Source organism: Polypterus senegalus, chromosome 8 (genome assembly GCF_016835505.1).
Source record: "Polypterus senegalus isolate Bchr_013 chromosome 8, ASM1683550v1, whole genome shotgun sequence".
In the NCBI taxonomy this organism is placed as follows: domain Eukaryota; kingdom Metazoa; phylum Chordata; class Cladistia; order Polypteriformes; family Polypteridae; genus Polypterus; species Polypterus senegalus.
The window spans coordinates 121221621-121246032 of NC_053161.1; the positions used below are offsets into that span (position 1 = coordinate 121221621).

Consider the following 24412-nt stretch of genomic DNA (forward strand, 5'->3'; position numbering starts at 1 on the left):
AAACAAAGTAAGCTTTGGACAGATATAAGCAAAAAGATCCAGCTGAAGCACTGTTTAGCCTTACACCCCATTTGACTCCCTTGGGAGCATGGTGTTGTGTAAATTTTCACATAATATGACTAATTGAGTTAAAAAATGCACAGAGATGCATCACTGAGTACATCACTCACTTTCACAGTGTTCACTTCTCATGTGAACCACTTGTTTTGCTAAAAAGATATTTATTGTAAGTTATAAACAGACTTTGTTAAATTTTATCCAGGCCTGGCTCCAGGGGTTCAGATAGATAGATAGATAGATAGATAGATAGATAGATAGATAGATAGATAGATAGATAGATAGATAGATAGATAGATAGATAGAACGAACGAACGAACGAACTTTATTTGTCCCTAGGGTTAAATGTGTTTTTTTAAAAAGAAAGAAAACTAAATTAAGGCAACATTTTTCCTCAAAAAATAAAGATTACTTCAAGAGGCTTTTAGAGACTCAGGGTAAATAAAGGAAACAATTTGAAAAACTTGTGAAAATAAGTCATAAAGCTCAATTTGCGTCATATACAATTGCAGAGTTAATAGAATTGAAATTAAAACCACACACAATAGCAGAATCTCTTATTTTACCTGCCTGCTGTGAGATAGTAATTATGTCTGGAGAATAAGCAAAGAGTGAATCTTTAAAGATTCTGGTATCTGATGGCACAATTCGAAGAAGAATAAATGATATGTCCTGGAATATTGAAGGGAAAGTCACCAGTGAACTTGTTAATAAGCCTTTTACATTACAAATGGACAAATCAACATATATAAGTGGCAAGGCTTATTTACTGAGTTTTGTACACTTTTATTTATTAAAGAAAAAAAATAAATCAGTTTTTCTGCTGGAAAGAACTGGTCAGGGCATATATGATTGTTGTTCTTCTTCTTTTGGCTACTCCCATTAGGGGTTGCCACAGCGGCTCATCTTTTTGCATAGGCATAGCCATCCATCCATCATCCAACCTGCTATATCCTAATTACAGGGTCACAGGGGTCTGCTGGAGCCAATCCCAGCCAACACAGGGTGCAAGGCAGGAAACAAACCCCGGGCAGGGCACCAGCCCACCACACCATAGGCATATATGATTCAATAATGTCATATTTAAATTCTTTAAAATTATCATGAAATCAATGTGTTGGTAATTGTACCGACTGAGCTACATTGATGATTGGGCCAGTCAAATTATCTGTGAATTTGGCAAAAAAAAATCAATTCAAATATAATACTGTATTTACTCACTGTTTTTTGCATTGAAAAACACTTGTCATGAAAACAATGCCTCAGAAACTCAACAAAGTATTAAATCAAGTAGCTGCCATGGTAAATTTTATTAAGATGAGACCACGAAAGAGGCAAATTTTCCAAACAACTTTGTTCAGGTATGGAGGCGAACTATGACTGTTTACTTCTTCATACAGCAGTGAGATGGCTGTCACGGTCAAAAGTTTTAAATCGTATGTTACATCTAAAAAATTAATTACTGTTTTTCTTTGAAATGGAAAAACACAAAAAAATTTGTAAATACCTGAAAATGATATTAGGTGCAATAATCTGGCATATTTGGCTGATCTTTTTGCTTACTTTAATACGGTCAATACAAGTATTCAAGGGAAACATGAAAACATTCTTACATCTACAGATAAATTGTGCGCAATGAAAAAAAAGATTTCACTGTGGAAGAGACACGTTGCAGAAAGGAACACTGAAATGTTCCCTTCAATGCAAGATAAAAATGACAAAATTGTTTCCTTAATAACCAAACATTTTACACAACTAGAAGAAAACTTCGAGAAGTATTTTCTGTTATTAAATACTGAGCAGTACGATTGGATAAAAAATCCATTTATTTCTTCCGACATCTCTGGTTTTAAAATTACGGAAGAAGAAGAATTAATATCTCTCTCTTCAGATTCCGGATTGAAACTAAAATATTCAGAATATACTTCTGAAGAATTTTGGATCTCTGTTGAAAAGTAATACCCTGTCATAGCGAAAAAAGCCCTAAACACATCATTACTATTTTCCACATCATATCTTTGTGAGGTAGGATTTTCAACAATGATCAATATTAAAATGAAAAAAACATGAGAAGCTTGGAAATTTGGAAGAAGAGATGTGAGCGGCTTTATCCTTTATTCCTCCAAATATTCCCGAAATTTGCAAAGAACATCAAAGACATATTTCGCTATTTTTCCTGTTTTATTTTTCATTTTGCTATTACAAAGTACATCCTGTACTACAATTATATGTAATTTTTAAATATATTAAAAATGTATCATTTTTTTCTTCAGTTATTTCTTCTTGTAATAATAATAGCAATTTTAATAATATTATAAAGGTTGTATACATTTAACTTGCCTGCTAAAAACTAGTTGCGGTCAGAGAATGTGAAAATAAAAAAAAGAATAAGTATAAAATAAATATTATTTAAAGTTTTTAAATAATAAAAAGAATTACAATTTAACATATTTGAGTATTCTGATGTTAGTGTTCTGAGGAAAAAAATGTCAGTGTCTGGTGGTCCATGACTTCAAATAGATTGAGAATCACTGTCTTAAAGTTATTTTACTAGCTCAGCACACCACAAAAAATTGCATTAGCCTTCACAGAGTTATAGAAGATGTGAAGAATGTCACTTCAACGTCAAAGGTCTCCTAAGGAAAAAAGTACATACTCTGTCCTTTCTTACATGGTTCCTCTGTGTTATGAGACCAGTCCAGCCTGTCACTGATGTGGACCACCAAGTACTTATAGGTGTGCACCACCTTTACATCCACTCCCTGAAGAATGACTGGACATAGAGGCTTTTTGTTGTGGTGAAAATCAGTAACCAGTTCCAGTAACCAATTAGTTGCAGACAATTCTCTTTGCAACAAGTAGCAATTTCCACCTGACTTCTATGTTCTCTCTCATCCTCTTTCTCAATACACCACATAAGTGCAGAATTATCTGAGAATTTCCACAAGTGACATGACCTGCTGTTATATTTATTGTCTGAGGTGTACAGAGTGAAGAGAAGAGGAGACAGGCATGTTTCTTGTGGTGCTCCAGTGTTGCATACATCCGTATTAGAAAAACAGTCCACGAGTCTCACCAACTGCAGTCTGCCTGACAGATAGTCCATTATCCAGGACACCATAGGCTCATCCACCTGCATATCTCTGAGTTTACCCCTTAACAGGGATGGCTGTATGGTACTGAAGGCACTTGAGAAATCAAAAAACATAATCCTCACAGTCCTGTCAGCTTTATCCAGGTGAGAATAAGCCCTGTGGAGCAGACAGACAATTACATCCTCTACTCCAATCTTTGTCCACTAGGCAAACTACAATTGGTCCAGGTAGTCCATCACAGGACAAACCTTATGATAGCCCAAGGCCAGTCTGTCAAAGGTCTTTATGATGTAGTGGCAGTGGTCTGTAGTCATTAAGTGAATAGGCACTTGCATTCTTTGGAACTGAACAATGCAAGACACACCCCACCTCCCCACCGTCAAATATCATGTCAAGCCACCCCTCACCCATATCGTCGTTTATAAATTTACTGGTTGGATTCTGGGAATTTAGCACATTATGCCCACCTGCACCAGTATTTCAGAAGTCACCCTTAATCATTTGCTCTGGAGTTAGAGCCATTTTTATCTAGTTTATTTTAAAAATTAAATTGCGAGAAATAAAGTAAATGAACCCAAGAAAACTTTTTCATTTTTTAAAGTAAGCATTCAAAAAACATTTATAGTGTACCTGAACTTTTAAAATTTTTACATGATTCTACCAATAATATTGTCTATAACCTTGATGAGCACTGTATATATTTTCTGTCTGTTTTTAGAACTTTTCTTTTTAAGGTCACATGTATTCAGAGGCTATAGTAATATCTGTAAATCTAAATTATAAATACTTTATACAAATTTATATTTACTTATTTGGCTGACACCTCTGTCCAAGACAGCTTACAAAATTTATGACACAATTGGTTACATTTCTTTTGATTTTCCAGCTGGAGCACAGGCAGGTCAAGTGTGACACAGTGTCAGTAGCAGGATTTGAACCCACAGTCTCAGAGTTTGAAATCCAAAGCCTTAGTCACTACAACTCACTACCTGCAATATGTTGCATTGAGAGTATATTGAATTCTTTTTCTTTGTTGCCAGAAGGGCTGACTATCACCATATCATCATTTCAGAGAGAAACCATGATTGCCCCTGTGCATTTTTAATAGTTTTGACTTAGTTGACATTTTTCTACTAGTATACTGTATGCATTTCTATGGTTAGAATTTATAGGTTCTTTTGATTGAATGTGTCTGCGAAATGCAATATCAAATTCAAAAACAATTTTGTTTACAATAAAGTTCTGCTTTCCCTTTAATTTTTTTGGTCTCTACAGTGAGATTTAGCAGTCTGTGCTGTTGGATGATATGTTACTCCTTCATTTCCAATGAGCAATCAGCAGGAGAGTATGGCTTCTCACTGGGAACTGAGCTCCTAGCCCGCAAACAGCAGACACCTGCCTTGTGCAGATGTCAGTCACAATGAACATTTGGTTCAGTGCAGATTTAACTCCTGCTGAAACCTTAATGATTCCCTTCCTCTTTTCTTTAAATTAATGTTCAGGCATTTTAATATTATTTTTCTCATTTTGCTGCATGCAGCATATTTTAAAATTATGTAACCCTAAAAAGACACAAAAATTAATTTAGGAAATTATTGATGTTTACTGGTTTAAAAGTAGAATAAGGTATATAGGTGCTTCTTTTGCTCAGTTTCCTTCCTGTGCATGTGTATATTTAAATGTCAGTTGTATATTTAGTATGTACTGTTCTGTATGTGTTAATCATGAAGTGTTGTTCTACTAACAAGAAGAAGGGGCATCACCACAATGCTTCTGGGCACCATTATGTCTTACAAAATCTATCCAGAATTAAAGGGAGAGAAAACCTATGTAGAGAGTGGAAGATGTCCTGCACAAGCCAGTGTGAGAACACAGGGGATGAAAAAACACACTGGGCATGTTTCTTAGATACTACAGAAAGACAATAGTTAAAAACACCAGTGCAGGTGAAAGAAATGTTACTTAAGTGTAAGTTTGCCAAGTTTCTCCAAGATGTTAGAAAGTAAGTGCCCCTCTAGAAGAGAAAGAATTCTAATGTGAGACCAAGGAGAGGAGGCAATTTGTTGCAACACCTCCTGGCTGACAGTGGTAGAAGGTGGCCAGAGAATGGGGCCAGGATGCCAATTCTAGAGTGAGTTCCGTGAAGACTGGTAAGAGCCAAATCCATTCCCGCCCATTTGATATAAGGCAATATACCAATGCCTCTTTATGGAAATGCATTGGTGATAGACGGCAGGCTCAGCATATTAAACAACAACTGAAACCAATGGCCAGAAGAGTAACAAAAGCAGTAGGACCACTACAGCAGAGGGAGCCTCACAGTCATGGTGCCTTGGGTCTAAAGTCAAGAGAAGAAGTAAAGGCCTCAAAAGTGAGTCCAGCAGAGAGAGCTTTACTATCAGTGTTTGTTTATTTTTATTTTATTTTTTTTTTTTGAGTCAAAAATCAAGAGGTTAGTAGGTGCAGAAAAATATCTGAATTGTTGATTAAAATATTTATTTGTATTTCTTCTCCCTCCATGTCCTACTTTTTCTATAAAGTAGACAAAATTTACTATAGTTTTTCCCTCTGTAATGTCACAAGGATGCACTCCTATCATTACATTCTGTATATGCATATAATGTACTGTACACTATATATAGATATATACTGTATATGTATATACTGTATGTATATATGTAATGAAACATCTGTTTTTAATTTTAGTTTGATCTTTGATTATTCTGTTTATTCTAAGCAGTTGATTTTGATTTATTACTTTTGTCTTGCCTTTTGAGAATAGATAGCATGTCACATTGAATATGATTTCTATTGTTTATGATATCATGAAATAACAAGTCTCTTTACCTCAAGTAGGTATGCACCATCCTCTCGGCAGACCTCACAGGAGGAAGGAAAAGAGTGGCTGCGCTCTCATTCTACTGGTGGTCTACAGGACACTGGCAATCAATCTCCCCTGGCATCACCCTCTGCTATGTCCACCAGCGCAACCGGAAAGTATCACTATTCCAATCTAGGTGAGAAATTAGGTTCAGGCTTTTCTTTTGAAAATACCGAATGACACCTTAAAAGTAATAAAAATGAACATTTTTAAAAATGATTATGACTACAGGTAGAATGCACAGTTTAAATATAAAAATTTTAATAAGTACAAGCAAAATCATGATATTTTGCACAGGCAGTGGCATGTAAAAATTTGGCTAACCTTGCTTAAAATGTCTGTTACTGTGAATAGTTAAGCGAACAGAAAATGAACTGACACCAAAAGGCATACAATTAAAGATGACACATTTCCTTTTAGCATTTTATGTAAGATTAGTGGATTGTTTTTGTTTTGTTCAATTGTACAGTGAAAAAAGGAAAGGAGAACCATGCAAATGTTTGAGCACCCCAAGATATTTGAGGTCTCAGATAACTTTCCCCAAGATCTCAGACCTTAATTAGCTCATTAGCCCCGCATTAGCTTAATTAGCCCTAACATTTGACTGCAAGAGACCATTACAAAGATTTAGCAGTCTCTGGAGTGGTGATGCACTGTTCTACTATGCAGCAACACCTGAACAATTATGCAGAGAAAACCTTTTCTGCATCCTAGTCACAAAATTCAGCACCTGAAGTTTGCAGATGCACATCTGAACAAACCTGGTGCAGGTTGGAAACAAGTCCTATGGCCTGATGAAGTCAAAATATAGTTTTGTGACCACAATGTGCAAAGGTATGTTTGGAGAAAAAAAGGGTGCAGAATTCCAGGAAGAAAGCACCTCTCCAGCCATTATGCATGGGGGTTGGATTGATTATGCTTTGTTGTTTTGTTGCAGTTAGTGGCACAGTGAACATGTCATTGTTACAGGGAAGAATGGAATCAAATAAATACCAGCAAATTCTGAAAGCAAACATCACAGATTTTTACATCTGTAAAAAGTTGAAGTTAAAAAGAAGATGGGTCCTACAACACCTAATGATCTGAAACACACCTAAAATGTACAATAGAAAACCTCAAGAGGTGCAAAACATGATTGAAAATATGTGGACAGGTCTCAAAAGAATCTTGCAGAACTAAAAGCCTTTTGCAAGGACAAATGGGTGAAAATATCTCAAGTAACAATTAGACTCTTAGGTGGCTACAAAAAGCGTTTACAAGCTGTGATACTTGTCAAAGGTGGTCTTACTAAGAATTGACCGTGTTGGGTGCCCAAATAAAAATGTAATCTTACTTAAAATATTAAAGAAATGTGTCATCTTTAACTTTATGCCTTCTGGTGTCAGTTCTATTACAATATTTACAATAACAGACATTTTAACTCTTTGAGGGCTGAGTATTTGTTCAAAAAAAAGTTTCTGAAAATCATTGGTTTCACGCAGAAATCAAGATTAAACGTCTGTTGCTGCATGCTGTGGCTGCCAGTTTGACAAGAATGTGCGGCTGGCTTGCTGCCAAGCTGTCCTCATGTGGCTGAGGCAGCAGCAGTGGCGATCACGGTTACAGTGCATTGCAATCTAGGTTCTACCTCTTATCATTGTTAAGTGGCACTCCTCCCTGGCGAACATTGCCGTAGGCGTATCAGTTATATGAACGCGTTCAGCACCATGATGGGCTGGGGACCAGTCAATTGAAGCTAGAACCTCACATTCATTTTCGATCACTCATCAAAATCGAAGTCCGACAAGTCATAGTCCAGTTCAGAGATAATAGGCAAAACATCGTCCATGCAGGAGTTTGCTTTATGCAGTCACTTTGATCTCTCGCCAGCTGTCAGTGCCATTTTGGTGTTGTTTGTGCCTTGCTACTCACAAGAGCGCAAGAAGTCTTGGTCAAACCAGTGAAGCTCACTTTCCTTCAAGCAACAAGAGTCCAACTAAAACATAACAGTTGGTTTTGTCACAGTTTTACAGTCGATTACCATCGTCAACTCCTCTTTTTGACAAAAGTCGACATCAGCCCCGAAAGAGTTAAACAAAGGTGCTCAATCTTTTGCAAGTCACTGTATACATTTTTACCCATTCTAATAAGCCATTTTCAAACCTGATTATTTTTGTCAATGTCACAAGGAATAACAGAATATATTTTGGCAATGGCAACAAATCCATTTCAAAGGTGGTTCCATAAGTAATTTCAGATTACTTTAAGTATAATCAGTGTGAATAGTTAGCTTTGTATGGTAAGGTAATATTCTATTTCCAATAGTAATGCTGCTGAGTTATTAGAGTCATCTACTGTATGAATAAACATATAATCTAAATTTTTGTTACCTTTTTAAAATTGCACCTAAAAACACAAAGAACGTGATGAGTTATTGTTATTAAAGATGGACAAGGTGCTTTTTTCCCCCCATTGACTTTACCATGTTCATTCTATATATTGATTCATTACATGACAGAAGTAGTTTATGGAGGGAATTTGTTAAAGTATATCATAGAAAAAAACAATGAGTAAAAGCTCTGACCATAGAAAGACAAACAGACTTGTAAAGCAACTATGCTAGAGCCAAACTCCACCATGCCATTTTGTTGGGTTACTTAGTAAGCTGTGTCAAGTACAAATCAATGGAGGTTATGCGTAAGCCTGTACCCTTTAGGGATTGGTCTTGAATATTGTGTACTGTGCATCCAAAATTTGTTAAAAAATAACTTACAGCTATTCCCTTTTAGTCAACTTTAACATACCCCCATAAGATGCAATAAAATTGTCCCTATACTCATCTTTTGTTGTCCAGAGCCTGCTGGATTTCTAACATAGCAACAAAACTCCTTCATTCAGTCTCAACTTTAATTCTGGGAATAAAAAGAAGTCACAGTGAGACTGAGATCTGCCAAATATGGGGGATATGAAGCAACACCTACATTAGTTTTGGTCTTGCTTGTTTTTTTTCTTGATGCTTTCCCGTAGATGCCTCAGACAATTCAATGTGTTAATATTGCATTTGAAGGAATTGCTGTGAGTTTTTTTTTTTTTTTTTAGTTCTATGAATTTTCAGGTCCTCCTTCATATGTTTGTGAGGAGTTTGCCTGTTCTTTCACGTTTTCTTTGGGTACTTTGCTTTTTCTCTTCCATATCCCAAAAACAAATGTGTTACATTAATCTAAATTGCTCTTATAACAGACTGCCACCTCACCCATGGATGGTTCCTGTTTGGCAACTTATGATGCCAAGATAGACTTCACCTCCCTGAGACCCTAAACTTCTGCAGAGAGTGTCAAAGTGATTTACAAGTCACACTGTTATAAAGGAATTAGTTCAGATTGAATGATCCTTGCAGGCATGCCATTCCTTTACTGATTAATTTATTCCTTCCTGTCTTTCAGTAAGCCCTACAAATTTATCACAATTTAATCTCCCTGGACCAAGTATGATGCGCTCCAATAGTATTCCAGCCCAGGAGTCATCTTTTGACTTATATGGAGAGTCTCAAGTCCTTTGTGGCAGTGCTATGTCCCTAGAGGAACAGCCAAGGGGCATGAGCCGATCAGAGTCATTCAGGGACAGCATGGAAGAGGGTAAGTGTATTAGGCAGTCAATAACACACTAGGTATTTGCTGAATCTTGATGTACTTTTCTTGGCTTTAGTCAGAGCAGTGCTGTGTCATAAGATCAATTACAAATAACCAGAATAATTGTTTTAGGTGCTGTAATGAAATCTGAAAATAACTGTTCCTTTAGGTAATGATATGTCATGTTTAAAGAACGCTGTATTAAGCATTTTGAAAACTTGAGGGTTGTATTTTTTCCTGTTCAGAGGAGGATTTCTTCAATAATTATCTTAAAACTGTATACAACTAAACATAACAGTGGTTGATGAGAAACTGCACAAAAGTCACTGAGTTAGACAGAATGGTGATAAGATCTCTTTTGGGCATTCACTTCAGCAGAAAAGAACATGTCATTTTAAAAGCACTATAATCATTGCTTTACAATTTTTAAGGAAACAAAGGGCACTTTTAGTCTGAGTGATTGTTGCCTGAAGTGGAGCCTGGATGATGGTAATTGCACATGTTCTATCAAACCATTAGGTTTCCAAGAGCTGCTTGCCATTCAATTGATTCTTGGGCTGCAGCAGAAATTCCTCTCTCTGACATGTTTACTTTAACCCTGTATTTTCTTCTTTTTTCAGTACATGGATCTTCATTGTCCTTAGTTTCTAGTACCTCTTCTCTCTACTCAGCTGTAAGTATACTCTTTGGTGACATTCTGCATGTAGTAAAAGTTATTTAACATGACTAAATGTATATGTGAATTTAAGAGGCAAGAGGGTACATTTTCATTTTACTACTACCGACTCACTTAATCTCACATGCTATGCATCCATCCATCCATTATCCAACCCGCTATATCCTAACTACAGGGTCACGGGGGGTCTGCTGGAGCCAATCCTAGCCAACACAGGGTGCAAGGCAGGAAACAAACCCTGGGCAGGGCGCCAGCCCACCGCAGGGCACACACACACACACACACACCAGATTAATTGAATATGTATTGTCTGTCATCAGAGTGCAGGACAAGATGGTAAATTTATGGCTGTACAATCTAAATTATATTTGTCTGTTGCAAATATCAAAGTTTAGACAGGCAGTGTGGTTTAGTGGCTAGGGCTATGGATGTCAAGCTCTGAGGGTGTGGATTCAAATTCTACTATTGACAATATGTGACTATAAGCAAGTCACTTTGCCTTCCTATGTTCCAATTTAAAAAAAAAGAAATGTAATCAATTGTATTAAAATGCTGTAAGTTGCCTTGAATTAAGATATCAGCCAAGATACTAAGTAATAGTTTACATTTAATTTTACCTTTGTCACAGCAATTTGTGCAGTTTTTGCTTGGAACCTACCCCAGCGGCAATGGGTACAAAGAAAGAGCCTGCCCTGAATGAGCTGCCAGTCCATAGAAATGCATGACACGCTCATATCTGGGCAATTTAGTGTCACCAGTTAATCTGACCTGCATGTCTTTGACATATTGAAGAAAAACTGGAATGTCTTGAGAAAATTCCATACCAATCTGATACAAAAATCCCACCCCAATATCTAGCTGGGCCATACTAACAACTGTGTCATAACACTGTCCTTCATACTGAATAAAACTAGGATGAAAATCATTAAAATGTTTTTTTATACTTAGAAATTGTACTCAGTCACATTAGGTGTGGCTTATGCATTAGCCTTGTGTTGGATGGAGATTTCACACAATATTCTTAGGGATGGCAAGGGAAAATAGCATACTTCTAGTCTATGAGATGAAAACTTTGACTACTCTTGGTGTCTATTTTAAATCCTTTTCTAAAGTGAAGAACGTAGGTTACATTTTTAGTATACATTTTACTTCTTGGTCTTCAGTTTTGTAAGGAGAAGTATCTATCTATCTATCTATCTATCTATCTATCTATCTATCTATCTATCTATCTATCTATCTATCTATCTATCTATTTAAGATTTATGTTTAAATAGGTGGTCTCTCTTTCTCTCTCATTCTCTGAGTTTTCTTTACTCTGCACTAGCTGTCTTTTAGGTAGAGGTTCAGCATGATAGCCTTCCAAATAGCCTCTTCAAGCTTCATAAACACATAGATGGAAGGGCATGTTTTTTTTTTTTTTACTCCTGTCAAACTATATGGAGTATGGTTTGTATAAGTGATACTACAGTATACCCATTAGAAGAGCTTGGGAGCTTATACTTAAGTGCCATGATATCATTCTCAGGCAAAATACTTTGTTTATTACATTGGAACATGCATATAAACTGAAGAAAAATAGTTTCTCTGAACTTTCCACATTCACTAAAGAACTACATTTGTATTTAATTTTATTTAGATCAAATCCCTAGTTACTATTCCATACACATGTAAGGTTTCTAAAAATGTAAATTTGAATTAATGGCACAGACCTTTGTCTCTTAAAGGTTTGATTTCTGCATTATATCCATTGCATTTTAGAACAGACTCCAGCTTCTGGAGAACCTGAATTGGATGAACAACAAAGACCAGATAATTCTTCTGTATACTTAAGTGTATTTTATCACTGCCCTTTATCTGCATCTAACTGAGGACAAAATGACATTTAATCTCCTTAGTGTTACACCGAGCATCACTCGGGCTGTAAAAACAGTGCTAATTCCTAATTACAGGAAAAAAGGCAGCTTAAAACCAAACTGATTAAAAGGCAGTTAGGTGTAGTAAAAGACAAGCAGGAGTTAAGTTTAAATAATGTATTATTGATAATATTCATAAATAATAACAATATGCAAAGTACATTTGAATATTGGCAACCATGTAACCTGATACATGGTGATGTGTAGTTTCTGGCAGCACACAGACTTGTTAGTTACTTAAAATGACTCTAGTAAAGTCCTCATTTTTGGTCAGATTTCTTCAGAATAGGCCGCATGCCTGTCTCAATATGGGTGCTAAGCTGTGGTCTTCACTGTGTTGTCCTTTTCAGTTCATAGTGTGTGAGATGCTCCTTCATCATTTGGTAAGAGAGAGATAGAGAGCTAGGGAGGGGTAAAGTAAGCACATTTATAGATTCTCTGTCCACACCCTACAGCCAATAGGCCGTCATGGTACTTAAAGGCTTCTGATACAAGAGCCATACTTCAAGCGAATGGGGCAGAAAATACCTTCACTCCTGCCCTCAAAACCATTTGTTTAAGGTGAAGCTTGCCAGCTAGATAGTTGTCTTCCATGCGGGGGTTGACTGAGAGAGTCCTGCAGAGAATCACTGGCCAAACTTCACCCATAAAATTCACTATCCTGACTTAGTCCTAAAAGGGGGGGAAGGGGTTCTTAACCATCAAACCATTGCTGTTATTATCAATAATATAACTATTATTACCTTGCTTTGTCTAAGTTACAAATAAAGACATACAAAATATGTATCAACTTATATGCAAAATTTCACAGCACAACACATGCACTTAGTGGCTATTTAATATAATATTGTTTCGGTAAGTGTCTATCCCAACAGATTATCGTGGTTGCATGGTGTCACAACCCCAAAGTCTTTGGTTCAAATACCAGCTTGGGCACTGGCTGTGTGTAGTTTACATACCACCCCTGTGTCTGCATGAATTTTTCTCCAGGTTCTGTTGTTTTTCTTCTACCTTCCAAATACAGGCATGTTTGCTAATTGGTAGTTCTAAACTGGTTCAGTAGTGTCAATGATTGTGGGCATTTTTTGTACTCTGCAAGGAATTGCTACTCTGTTCAGGGTTTGCTCAGCCTTCACCCAAAAGATGCTATGAAAAGTGCCAACCTCCATGACTTTAGACTAGATAAGCAGAATAGGAAAAGGGTGTATAATGTTTACTAATAATAGTTGTACCCTCTAACTAAATCTTAACTGCTCTCTTACAGGCTGAAGAGAAGGCACATTCAGAGGTAATTTTTCAAATATAATTATGAAAAATCCGGATTATTAACGCGCTCAATAAAATATTTCTGAGTTGTAGTATTTTGTATTCTAATGTGTTTTGGCCTTTGCTAGTAAACACTATACTTGATGGTAGCTTAGATTTTATTAGGTACAGAACAGAATAATAAAGTAGAAGATTTAAAATGAATAGATATGTAGATTGTAATTGCAGATCTTTAAATTGCAAAGAAATAATGAAATACAAAGAAATAACATCCAAACCAAGGTGTTCATAGATTAAGTTTTTTTTTTTGCAGTATTTAAATATTTTCTTATGTGATGCTGTATATTCAGCAGCTATAACAGCATTCTTTATGAACTTGAATGCTGAAATCAGATTGGATATTAATTATTTATTGGAAAACACATTTTTAAGTCTCCTTTTAAAAGCGGAAAATTATTTACTACCCTTTCCAAAATTAGTAAACTGTGATACATATAAGTAATTTCCACAAATTATATTTTTATGTACATCATCTAATTAAAATTACATGCATGGATTTCAAGTTTAACAAGATGTTTTGAGGGGGTATGCAAGATTTGTTTTTGGGGTCTCATGAGGGAGGGCATGAGGTATGGGACAAAAAAATTCTAGGTTACAACATAAACAATAACCCAAAAACAATAACAATTATTAAACTGGTGTAGCATAGGAGACACAGACCTACCAAAATGCTCAAATGCTCATTTCTCAAATGCTCTTCACTATATATAATTTGACTGATTACACTCTTCTCTCCTAGCATGCTAGAAAGAAATTCTCCTTAGCCTCTTGTTTAGAAACCGTTCTGATGGTATACACTGACTGGATAGCAATATTGCATTATTTGCATATATTGATGAGCATTATTAAGCTTACTATCATGACTCTTAATTTTCATTGCTCCAAGATTGGGGGTTTGGAGGTTGGAGCACCTATGCTTTTGGACATTCTTGGTGCCCCAATGCAATTCATACTTTGTATACTTCCTATTTGTGCACCTTAACGATACCAGTCATACACAAAAGTACAAGCGTTTCCCTTTCTGAAAGCATGTAGCTTTTGTCGCAAATGTACTCTCAATAGCAGTTATTCAAAATAAAAAAAAACTCCAAATCTCTAAGGTTAGAAACTGATAATCTATCAATGATTCCAACATCTTGTACATATAATTAACTATTCTTAACTATGTATACATTGTGCTAAAACTACTCCCGGAATACTATCTTTATAATGTGTTATTAATGAAGTATTGAATTTAAGAGTTCATACAATGAGAGTTTTTGGAAATATTTTAAATATTTAATATAAATATAAAAATATACGGATATTCATTAGAAAGTTTTTTTTTGCACTAACAGCAAATAAGAAAACTAAGAAGAGAACTTGATGCCTCTCAGGAAAAAGTTGCCACGTTAACATCTCAGCTGTCATCCAATGTAAGTAATTGCTCTGCTGAATAAAAATGAGCCCTCTAAAATAAAGAATCAGATTCTAGCAATGTGAATGTAAAAGAATTCTGACAAAATATGTCCAGAAATAAACAATCTAAAAGCAGAATGTTTGTAGTCCAACAAATTAGCTTGACATGCTTCACAACTCTCATCCAAATAAAAACATGTAACACACACATCTTGTGAAAAGTCTGTTTAAAAACTACTTCTAAGGGTCTTTGTGGATGTTGTCTTTTTAACTGTTTTAGCTGGGCATTCAAAAACTGCATGCCTACTTATTGCTGAGTCAATGGAGGCTTTGATCGGGGCTCTCGAGAGACTGAGCAAGGAGTCTGGACTTGCGAGTGTCCTTGATAAAAACCATGATCCAGGCCTTTAATGACCTCTTAGACACAGCCATCAGCAGTGTGTCTGTCTGTTGAGACAGTGTTGACCTTGTCAAGAGGTTTATTTACCTCGGTAGCAACATTCATGTCTCTGGTGACTCTTCCTATGAAGTCAGTAGATGAATTGGGATAGCATGGGGGGAGGGGGGTTGTCATGAGGTCACTGGAAAGGGGTGTGGTGCACTCCTGATATCTTTTCAAAAGGACGAAGGTCAAAGTCTTTAGAGCCCCGGTACTTCCTGTCTTGCTACATGGTAGTGCGATATGGACGCTATCCAGTGACCTGAGACGAAGACAGAACTCCTTTGTTACTGTGTCTCTTCGGAGAATCCTTGGGTAATGCTGGTTTAACTTTGTGACAAATGAGCAGTTTCTCACAGAGTCCAGAATGAGGCACATTGCCTGTATTGTGAGGGAACTTCAGTTACGGCACTACAGCCATGTGGCACGTTTCCTCCATTGCTGAGGACCCTAAGTGGCTGGATCAGGCCAAGGGGACGCCCACATAAAACCTGGCTGTGGCAGATAGATGGTCATTTCCGGAGGGTGGGAATGGAACGCATGTTTGCCTTAGGGGTTGCCAACCAGGATCCCAAGCTGTTTTGTCGTGTGGTGGGTGCAGCAACTTGCTGTACCAGTGCATGCTCCCCAACCTGACCTGACCTGACCTAACCTAGAATAAATCAGGAAAAGAATGTGTTTGAATCTCATGTAATATGACCTGGCCTAACACTCAAACATCCTACTAGTAAACAAGGTGGTTATTAGACTGAATTTCATTTAATGTTGAATAAACAAAATAAACTTCAAAATTTTAACATTGCTCATCTTCCATCTCTGTTGTTGATCAAGTAATAAATTATTGAAACAGTCCAAGCAGCTAGCTGTGTTTCAATTGATTCTTTGTTTAAAAGAAATGATCCAGATCACAAAGACTATTAAAGATCCAAATGAAATTTATTAACAAAAAATCTCAATTTCATAATTAAAATAAGTTTGCACAAAAAATAGGGACCTATAAGTTGTCCCACACAAAATGCTCCCTTTTTTTAATTTTACCAAAAATTATACATTTTAGGCAAATTTTTTGGGTTAATTTTTTTAATTTTACGGTAAATTTAAACTTAATCAGTACAGCCTGGATTGACGATGCCTCAGTTATTTAGTATTTGTATTCCTCTAGGTTAAAAAAAACAGTGCTATTAGCCACCATTTTCAGAAAGGATCTAACTATCAAGAAATTTTGAAATCAATGGAAATATAGTGTCACATCTGGTAAAAATAAATTAAGTGAAGGGGCACTGGTGAACAGTGATCTTCGACCTTAACATCATCGACATTGTCATACAACAATTCAGGGAAATAACCTGCCGAGTGTTTTCATCCAATGCATAACATCTTTACTGTCAGCATCAAAATGATTTGTGAAGTTGTCTTTACAGTATACAGCAACACATGAAGTTAATTTTTTACAAATATTGTTCTAGAATGTGAAGTTAAAAATATTAGTTTTTAACATTATATGATTACTGCATGGGATGAATGATTAATCTTTTTTTCATCTGCACCTCATTACTGTCATCAGTCCTGCTTCAGATTGCAATATTTCCTGATTAAATGAATCTGTTCGTCAGCTCGTTTGTCTTCAGACATGTCTAGGCATAACTGAAAACACCGAGGATCTTTAACATATTATTGTGTGATGGCTCTGAAGACTGTAATATACTTCTAGGCAGACTTTCACCACATTTCACCGTAACTTGAAGGCTAACTCTGAATTTGAAATACTTTGGGCATTTTTCTAAAATCAGTTTTTGTTGTATAATTATCATAGAAGAAATGGAAAAATGATTAGAAACATTACAAACATTATTCCCAATGTTCTTTTAGTTCCCAAATGAGAAGAATAAAATATGAGTCATTTGCCAGAGTGTCAGAAAATCCACAAATATTTGCTCCAACCAATTTGGTGAGCTGGGTACTTTTTTATTTTTCTGTAGTAAAATTAAAATTGGAAGCTGTCCAGTCTTCACTTATATATAGAACATTTTATACTGATAACTATCAACATTCCCAAAGCAATCAATATTGTTTTAAAAGAAAGGATATGTAAATTCATTTCTTCTATGAATGAGTAACTTATATGTCTCTGTCAAAAATATGTCATGTGTTTTAATGCCATTCAGTATATTTCAGTTTAATTCAACTTATTCTTACTAAGCACATTTCAGCATAGCAATCCTGTTTGTGGCCTGTAGTGTGCACCTCAGACTTCCAAACCTAGGATACAGCAACAACTACACAAGTCCTGGGTTCAAATAGACTCTTCTATTAAACTAAATACTTTCTCACATATTTTTTCCACCATTCTTCTACAATAAACTAAACTCCATTCCTTCACCTCCATTCCATTAAGTGTTGCCTTAATCTGCTCCCGACTTTGACTCATCTGGCTGAGGTGAAGGACATTCTTTTATACTGGACACTGAACTGGAGAAGCACTTCTGTGTCAACAAAAAATCCCCATCCCTTCAGCTCTCTCTAGAAGCAGCCAAGGACCCCAACAAGGCTGCCCACAGGAACTAAAGTTTTCATGAAGCCCTGTGGCTGTCCAAATGAGACCACCTGGAAGAGATGCTGTGACCAAGCATATTGGTGTAACATACGTTCCCAGGAGGCAGTCTGTCATTTTCCCTCCAAAACACTGACCTTCACACTCTGATCTTTCACAGCAGTTTTAAAAGATCTGAGAGGGCCAATGAAATAACACTATGGGACGGCTGCCAGATCTTAGACTGGGGCGTTACAGTATGTCACAGATTGTCAAGTATTGCCTGATGCCTGAACTACCAAGTACTGAAATTGGATTGCCTTCAACGATAAGTCTGACTTCTGTCCTGGAGATAACAAAATATTTTTCATGATTTTGGATGCCATCAGGCATAATGGCTGATCGCTCATGCATCTTGTTAGGAAAAATTTTATTATTCAATTAGTCCATTACTATCACATGTACCGGGTACTGTAACATGTGCTATTCAACATGCAGAATGTGATTTTCAGGAAATTGTGGAGTTTTACAACAGGGCATGCCTGACCATGTTTGGATGCTGGTTGCTAGGAATACTTACATGACAACAGCATCCATCCCAACCTGTTTACTTGGGTCAATCTCTAAAAGAGAATGCGTAAGATATTCAGTAAAGGCCAATATACTCTACTTCAAAATTTCCATTTACTATTTTCTCCCTGGAGAACACATTGCTTGGTGCTTAGTTTGGTTCAAAGGGTTGAATCTGTTAGTGCTATCCAGTTTGTATCAACAATGCATTTTTTCATTGTGGCCCTTAGTAACTGCAGACAGATTTATATTTATTAAATCTGTGGTATCAGATTTATGCAGAATAAAAAAATCAGCATTTCTAAAGCTGTTAGCAGAAAAACACAACTGGAATATTCTAATTTAGTTAACACTGCAATGTTGTAAATATATGAAGAACTCATTTTAAAATAACAGCCTCAATCCACTGTAATAATTCTCATCATAATTTTAAACAATTCAATCATGTCTCATCTTAATCTCCTATTGCTTAAATTGAAAAATATCAACTCTTTTAATCTTTCCTCATAACTCATTCCCTGTAGGCCGATGATCAGCCTAATTGCTCTTTTTTTTGACTTCTTATAGTGCTGCTATCTCTTTATTGTAGCCTGGAGATGAAAACTGTACACAGTACTCCGACTGAGGCCTGACTAGTGCGTTATAAAACTTGAGCATAACCTGCTTGGACTTTTACTCTACCCATTATGCTACAGTATATAACCTAACATTCTTTTAGCCTTAATGGCTTCTGAACTCTGTCTGGCAGTTCATAGTGATTAGTCCATAATGACTCCTAAATTCTCCTCATAAGGTGCAATTTCAATATTTAGACCTCCCTTTCAGACTTAACATTTTTATTTAAAATGTGTAATTTTTTTAATTTTCTTACATTAAATTTCATCTATCCCTTTGTAATGATTCAACACATTCTAGGTCATCTGCAGGTACACCTAGCATGATATCATCTGCAAACTTAACCAGCTTGTTATTTAAATTCCTATATGAAATTTAACACATATGAAATAGCAGTGGCCTTAGCACTGATTACCGAGGAACACCACTATTATTATCACCCAGTTCTGTATTAAAAAAACAGTTACTGATTACATTAAAAAAACTCCTGCTCTTGTAAGCCAGTGTTTGCAAGGTTAGTCCAGCTAATATTTGGGTAGTTAAAGTCCCCCATGACTATAATATCCCCCTGTGAACTTGCCTTTTTAATATTATTAAAAAGATGTGTACTAAATGTACTGTCTGCATTGGGGGGTCTATAGCACACTCCTAAAATATGGCCGCTTTCCAGATGAATGCAGGCATATTCACTAAGGTGTGGCTCATCATCCAAGTGAAGAAGACATACTATATATTTAAATTCTGCTTTACATAAACAGGGACCCTCCTCCCATTCCTTTTCTGTTCTGTCAATTCCTCCTAAAAATGTGTACCCATCTATGTTATACTCATCTTTGTTATTACAGTAAGTAAGGTTTTTATATCATAATTATGTTCAACAACATACAACTCCAACTGACTTGTTTTATTTTTGATACTTCTAGCATTACGGCAAGTTTTTTTAATGTGTTACTTTTTTTAATTTTGTACTTACATTTTGTGTTAGGATTTATTAAAACAGACTGGTAAGCTAAGATCCGACAGTTCGGCTCTCTTTTCACCAAAACATTTCAATCATTGAACAAATGCTTCAATCAATCTCATATAAGATGTTAGTTAAATATCAACAAATTATTTTAACAAATTATAGAGTAGCATTCAAAAGAAGGATAGTATGGTAGAGGATGCTGACATCTCGTATTAAGACTAAGGAGTTGTGTAAGACCCAAAATTCCTGCCTTGGACAAAAGTTTAATTAGAAAAATGATGACTCACATTCTCTGATTCACCATCTGTAGTCCTTAATAAAGCAATGATATAGTAAACTCTCACATTTGCTATTTTATCATGTATTCTTTGGAATAGATGCTTTACAGAATGTGTTATGCACAGTTTGATTTTTATGGAGTAGAAATAAGAGAACATATCCTGTATCTTTTTGCAAGTTATTGAAAAGAGCTAAAGGATGATTTCAGCACTCTATTAATTAATAAATATTATGCAGGCAATTAGACAGCATCATGAACACAGCTACTATACTGAAAGCCTTTTGAGCAGCAGAGCAAATATGGAAAGCTGGTGAATCCTTAATTTTATATTCATTTTATGCATGTGGATGAATAGGCATACATTTTTACTTTATTTGGTAAACATATTCATTGAACTATCTTTTTATTTTTGTTTAACTAAAATATTACATACCTTAGCAGAGATGATAGCTTTTGTCATATTAGCATTATACAGCACAGCCCAGAGCAAAAGCACTTAAAAATACATTGTTTTTCTGTTACCACCGTAAAACAAATGTATTATTTTTTTGGCAAACAAAAAGGTTTATTTAGAAAATGTTTGGTTACTGGTTCATATCTTGTCATATCACAGAGATCACTATAGGCTGATCACGTCTATTTCCTATATGGTAACAAGCCAAGGCTTTAAGTACAGTATGTCATTGTGCTCAGCCATCTTGAACTCATTGTGAGCACAGCACCCTCATTCTTCACCCCCTCAAAGTGTAAAAGCACATAAATAGTCATCTGTATGGGATTGCCACCTGTGTGGTCGATGACTACCACACACCTTGGTGTCTTTTAAACCCTGACAGGCCTGAGGATGGACCTGCTGTGGACTAATTCTAAAGCAGATTTGAAAAAAAGTGAAAGATTTTTTTTTTTTTAACTCACAGAATCATTTTTTTATTTAATTATCCACAATATTACATATAACAATTCTTTTATTTTTTATTATCATTAACATTTTTAGAATCTCTTCAATATGAAAATGTAATTATTCTCCACAATCTGTTCGGCAGGATAGGTTGCCCTGTTCTCCTTGTGTGGAATAGCTAAAGAATACAAGGTTGCACGAATTGTGAAGAAAGTGTCATTTGGTTATTTCTGGCCTTTTCTTTTTGTGCTTTCATGCTTCGTTTAATTTGCCTTTTTATGAGTATGGCCATTTTTAAGTTGTGAACATGCTGTGTTTGATATTCAGTGTCACCATGATGGCATTCGAAACATTGCACTTTAAGACATTAAACAAATGAATTTTTTAGGAATAGGATTTCAGTTACAACACCTGTTTTTTTTGTCAAATGCATGTTACCTGTTAGTGGTTTTATTTTTTATGATTGCAGAGTTATTTCCATTAGAATTATAAATAAAAAAAATATTATATGAAGTTAGACAACAGTGCTGCATTATGCATTAATATGACAGATAATAATCTGGCTATTAATAGCTCTTTATGAAGTCATACTTGTAAAGTTTGAATAGGTTTATTTACTGAATAGTTTGGTTCACAATTGATACAGATGGTAAAAGTACAGAGCATGCAGATGGTTGTGACTTTCACTACTTTTGTACTACCGATACAGGTTCTCTTTGTTAAGAACAGCTATTTAAAAGGAAGGAAAGTGTAAGTGGACAATAGCAGTTATTAACAATTGGCAAATTAAGGGGACAAAAGTCAGAAAGTAAGTTGGGGTTGAACCATGATAAGAATATAGTCAAAACATGAAAACCTCCAGTTTGAGAAACAAAGCTAGGCTTATTGTGTGTACCAGTAGATGGTTTTATCACCTAAAGAAAACAGATAAGCATTTTTAGGCTTTTATTCGTGTATTGTTTTATTTTTGGACTGTATTGCTAATTATTTTAATTTCAACAATAAAAATGATTAACTATATTATATGGATTACAAAAAATATTAGACTCTAGACATTATGCTTATAGTTTGCTGCTGAAGTGCTGAACAGTGTCATTTCTTTTAATGGAAGATACTTATTCTAGTTAGTCAGTAGTGGGTCAAAAGGAGCCTGACAAGACCAATTTAAAATCTGTAGTCTTTGCCACAGGTCTGGCAGAACTTCTAAATGGGAATGGTGATACAGTATATAATTTTTAATATGAGTCACAGAGGACTCATTTTATCACTCATGGTTTTGATCTTCATCGTGATGCATATTAGGCCACAACTGCAAAGATTCTTTTAACAAATTGTTTACCCATTTAGACTTATCTGAGGTAATGTGAACATTGAAGTATTAATGTTTAAAAATTAAACATACAGTACGTTCTTTTGTATATTGAAGCAATCTACTTTACTAATGTTATCAAATGGTGCAGCCAAATTACTTTCATTCAACTGAATAAAGGAAGTAAAGGAGAAGCCAGTAGAAGGCATAATGATGTTCAAATTGAAATCTTCAGTGAACTTGTAGCATGATGCTTGATTTAGATTTTTAGCCTGCCAGTTGTTGTTCATTGAACATAGCTTTGAGCAGCACATTGACTAATACCAGCATACATTTTAACAGTACTCTGCCTCAAAATAGTCACCTCAGATACAGAAAGCAAAATTGGAGATAAAATCTCTGACCCTCAAGACTATATCCTGACATCATAACTATTGAATACCACTTGCTAAAGCTTCACCTTGCCTTCTTTTTATTATATTTATGTTTACGACAATTATTATGCTGAATGACTAGGACAAATTCTCAAACTTTGCACTTTGTATTTTATATGTTTTTTAAATCATGTATCAATTCAATTATGTTAGCAATTCATTACACTCCTGAGCATATATCAACACATTTACTCCTTGCCATGTATGCAGTATTTACTCACAACTGAAAGCAAAGGCTTCATCTAATGAATTGATAGGTGGAAATTGATGACCAATCACATAATTTATTTAACACAGAAAAGTAAAGGGCTTATCTATTACAACTGGACATGAAAGGAAAAGAACCACAAATGTTAATGTAAGACATACAGTATATTAGGTCAACAGCCTTTTACTGCATGCACATTATACAAATGGGCTGTATGAAAAAAAGAGCATTAACATCTTTTTGGTGATAAGTGCAAATAACAACTAAAAAATTAAATTGATATGATTTATTTTTTCATGTATTTAGCAAAGCACTTCATGCAGTCTGCTTCTAAGGGATGTTTAATGCATTTACAGTATATTATTGATCAGTGCCAGAGCATTCCTAATTCTCTAGTAGTAAGAGGGCTGATTAATATGTCCTTCATCAATTTCAAATATAAATATGTCTGCATTTTTTGTGATTGACATTAAAAGTAATGTTTCCATAGCAGTTGAAGAAACTAATTGAACTTAAAAGGCTACTGCTTAAAATGTTCCTTCTCATTAGCTGATGCAGTCAATCTCTTCTGGAGTTTCAGAATTTTTTCTTTTAGCAAATACAAATGCACTGAACTAGCTGACAGAAATCAGTGGAAATAAATCGGAATGTAGGTTGTTTATTTTTAGATTCATTATCATAATGCGACTTCATGTAATCAGTCTTTATTTCACAGGTTCCTGTCTTCATAAACTGTCACTCACACATTCTTTTACCTAACTTCGCATATACAGGATAAGCCAAGACACAATTTCAAAAATACTTTTGCTTTGAAGAACAGTTTTAAAAAGAACAAAAGTGTAGTAGCAGTCATACAACATAATTCAATATACAATTATTACTGATTGTCTACTAAATTTAGTCTAGATGTCACACAAAATCTTTTTTTTTTTCATTTTTTATATTAAGACATTCACTTTTAATATCAAACAAACTATGATTAAAAGAGTACACTAATCGGCACATCAAACCATACTTCTTCCATGTCTTAATGTTGTTTTTCGCAGAATTTTTGCAAATAAATAAGCATAAAAAACAGAAATAAGACAAGAATCACATGTTTAATTGCAAGTACCTAAAGTGTTTTTCACCTTGTGACAGTCCCGTGAATTAAGAAGATTAGCTGTGAACAAAGACCTGTTTTATTACTGATGCCTTTTATTATAATA

The 24412-nt window shown here is 35.3% G+C and overlaps 1 protein-coding gene across 9 annotated transcripts in view; it reads left to right on the forward strand.

Moving 5' to 3' along the window:
• nav3 (neuron navigator 3) overlaps positions 1-24412 on the forward strand; it is a 544841-nt gene that overhangs the window by 446683 nt on the left and 73746 nt on the right. For 6 of the 9 annotated variants that reach the window (XM_039761717.1, XM_039761722.1, XM_039761719.1 and 3 more), the window contains 5 exons: positions 6006-6169; positions 9456-9647; positions 10262-10314; positions 13495-13518; positions 14894-14971. In XM_039761717.1, the coding sequence (XP_039617651.1) occupies positions 6006-6169; positions 9456-9647; positions 10262-10314; positions 13495-13518; positions 14894-14971 (511 nt within the window). The remainder of the gene's footprint in view (positions 1-6005; positions 6170-9455; positions 9648-10261; positions 10315-13494; positions 13519-14893; positions 14972-24412) is intronic. The other 3 variants (XM_039761718.1, XM_039761724.1, XM_039761720.1) reach the window with 1 other exon arrangement.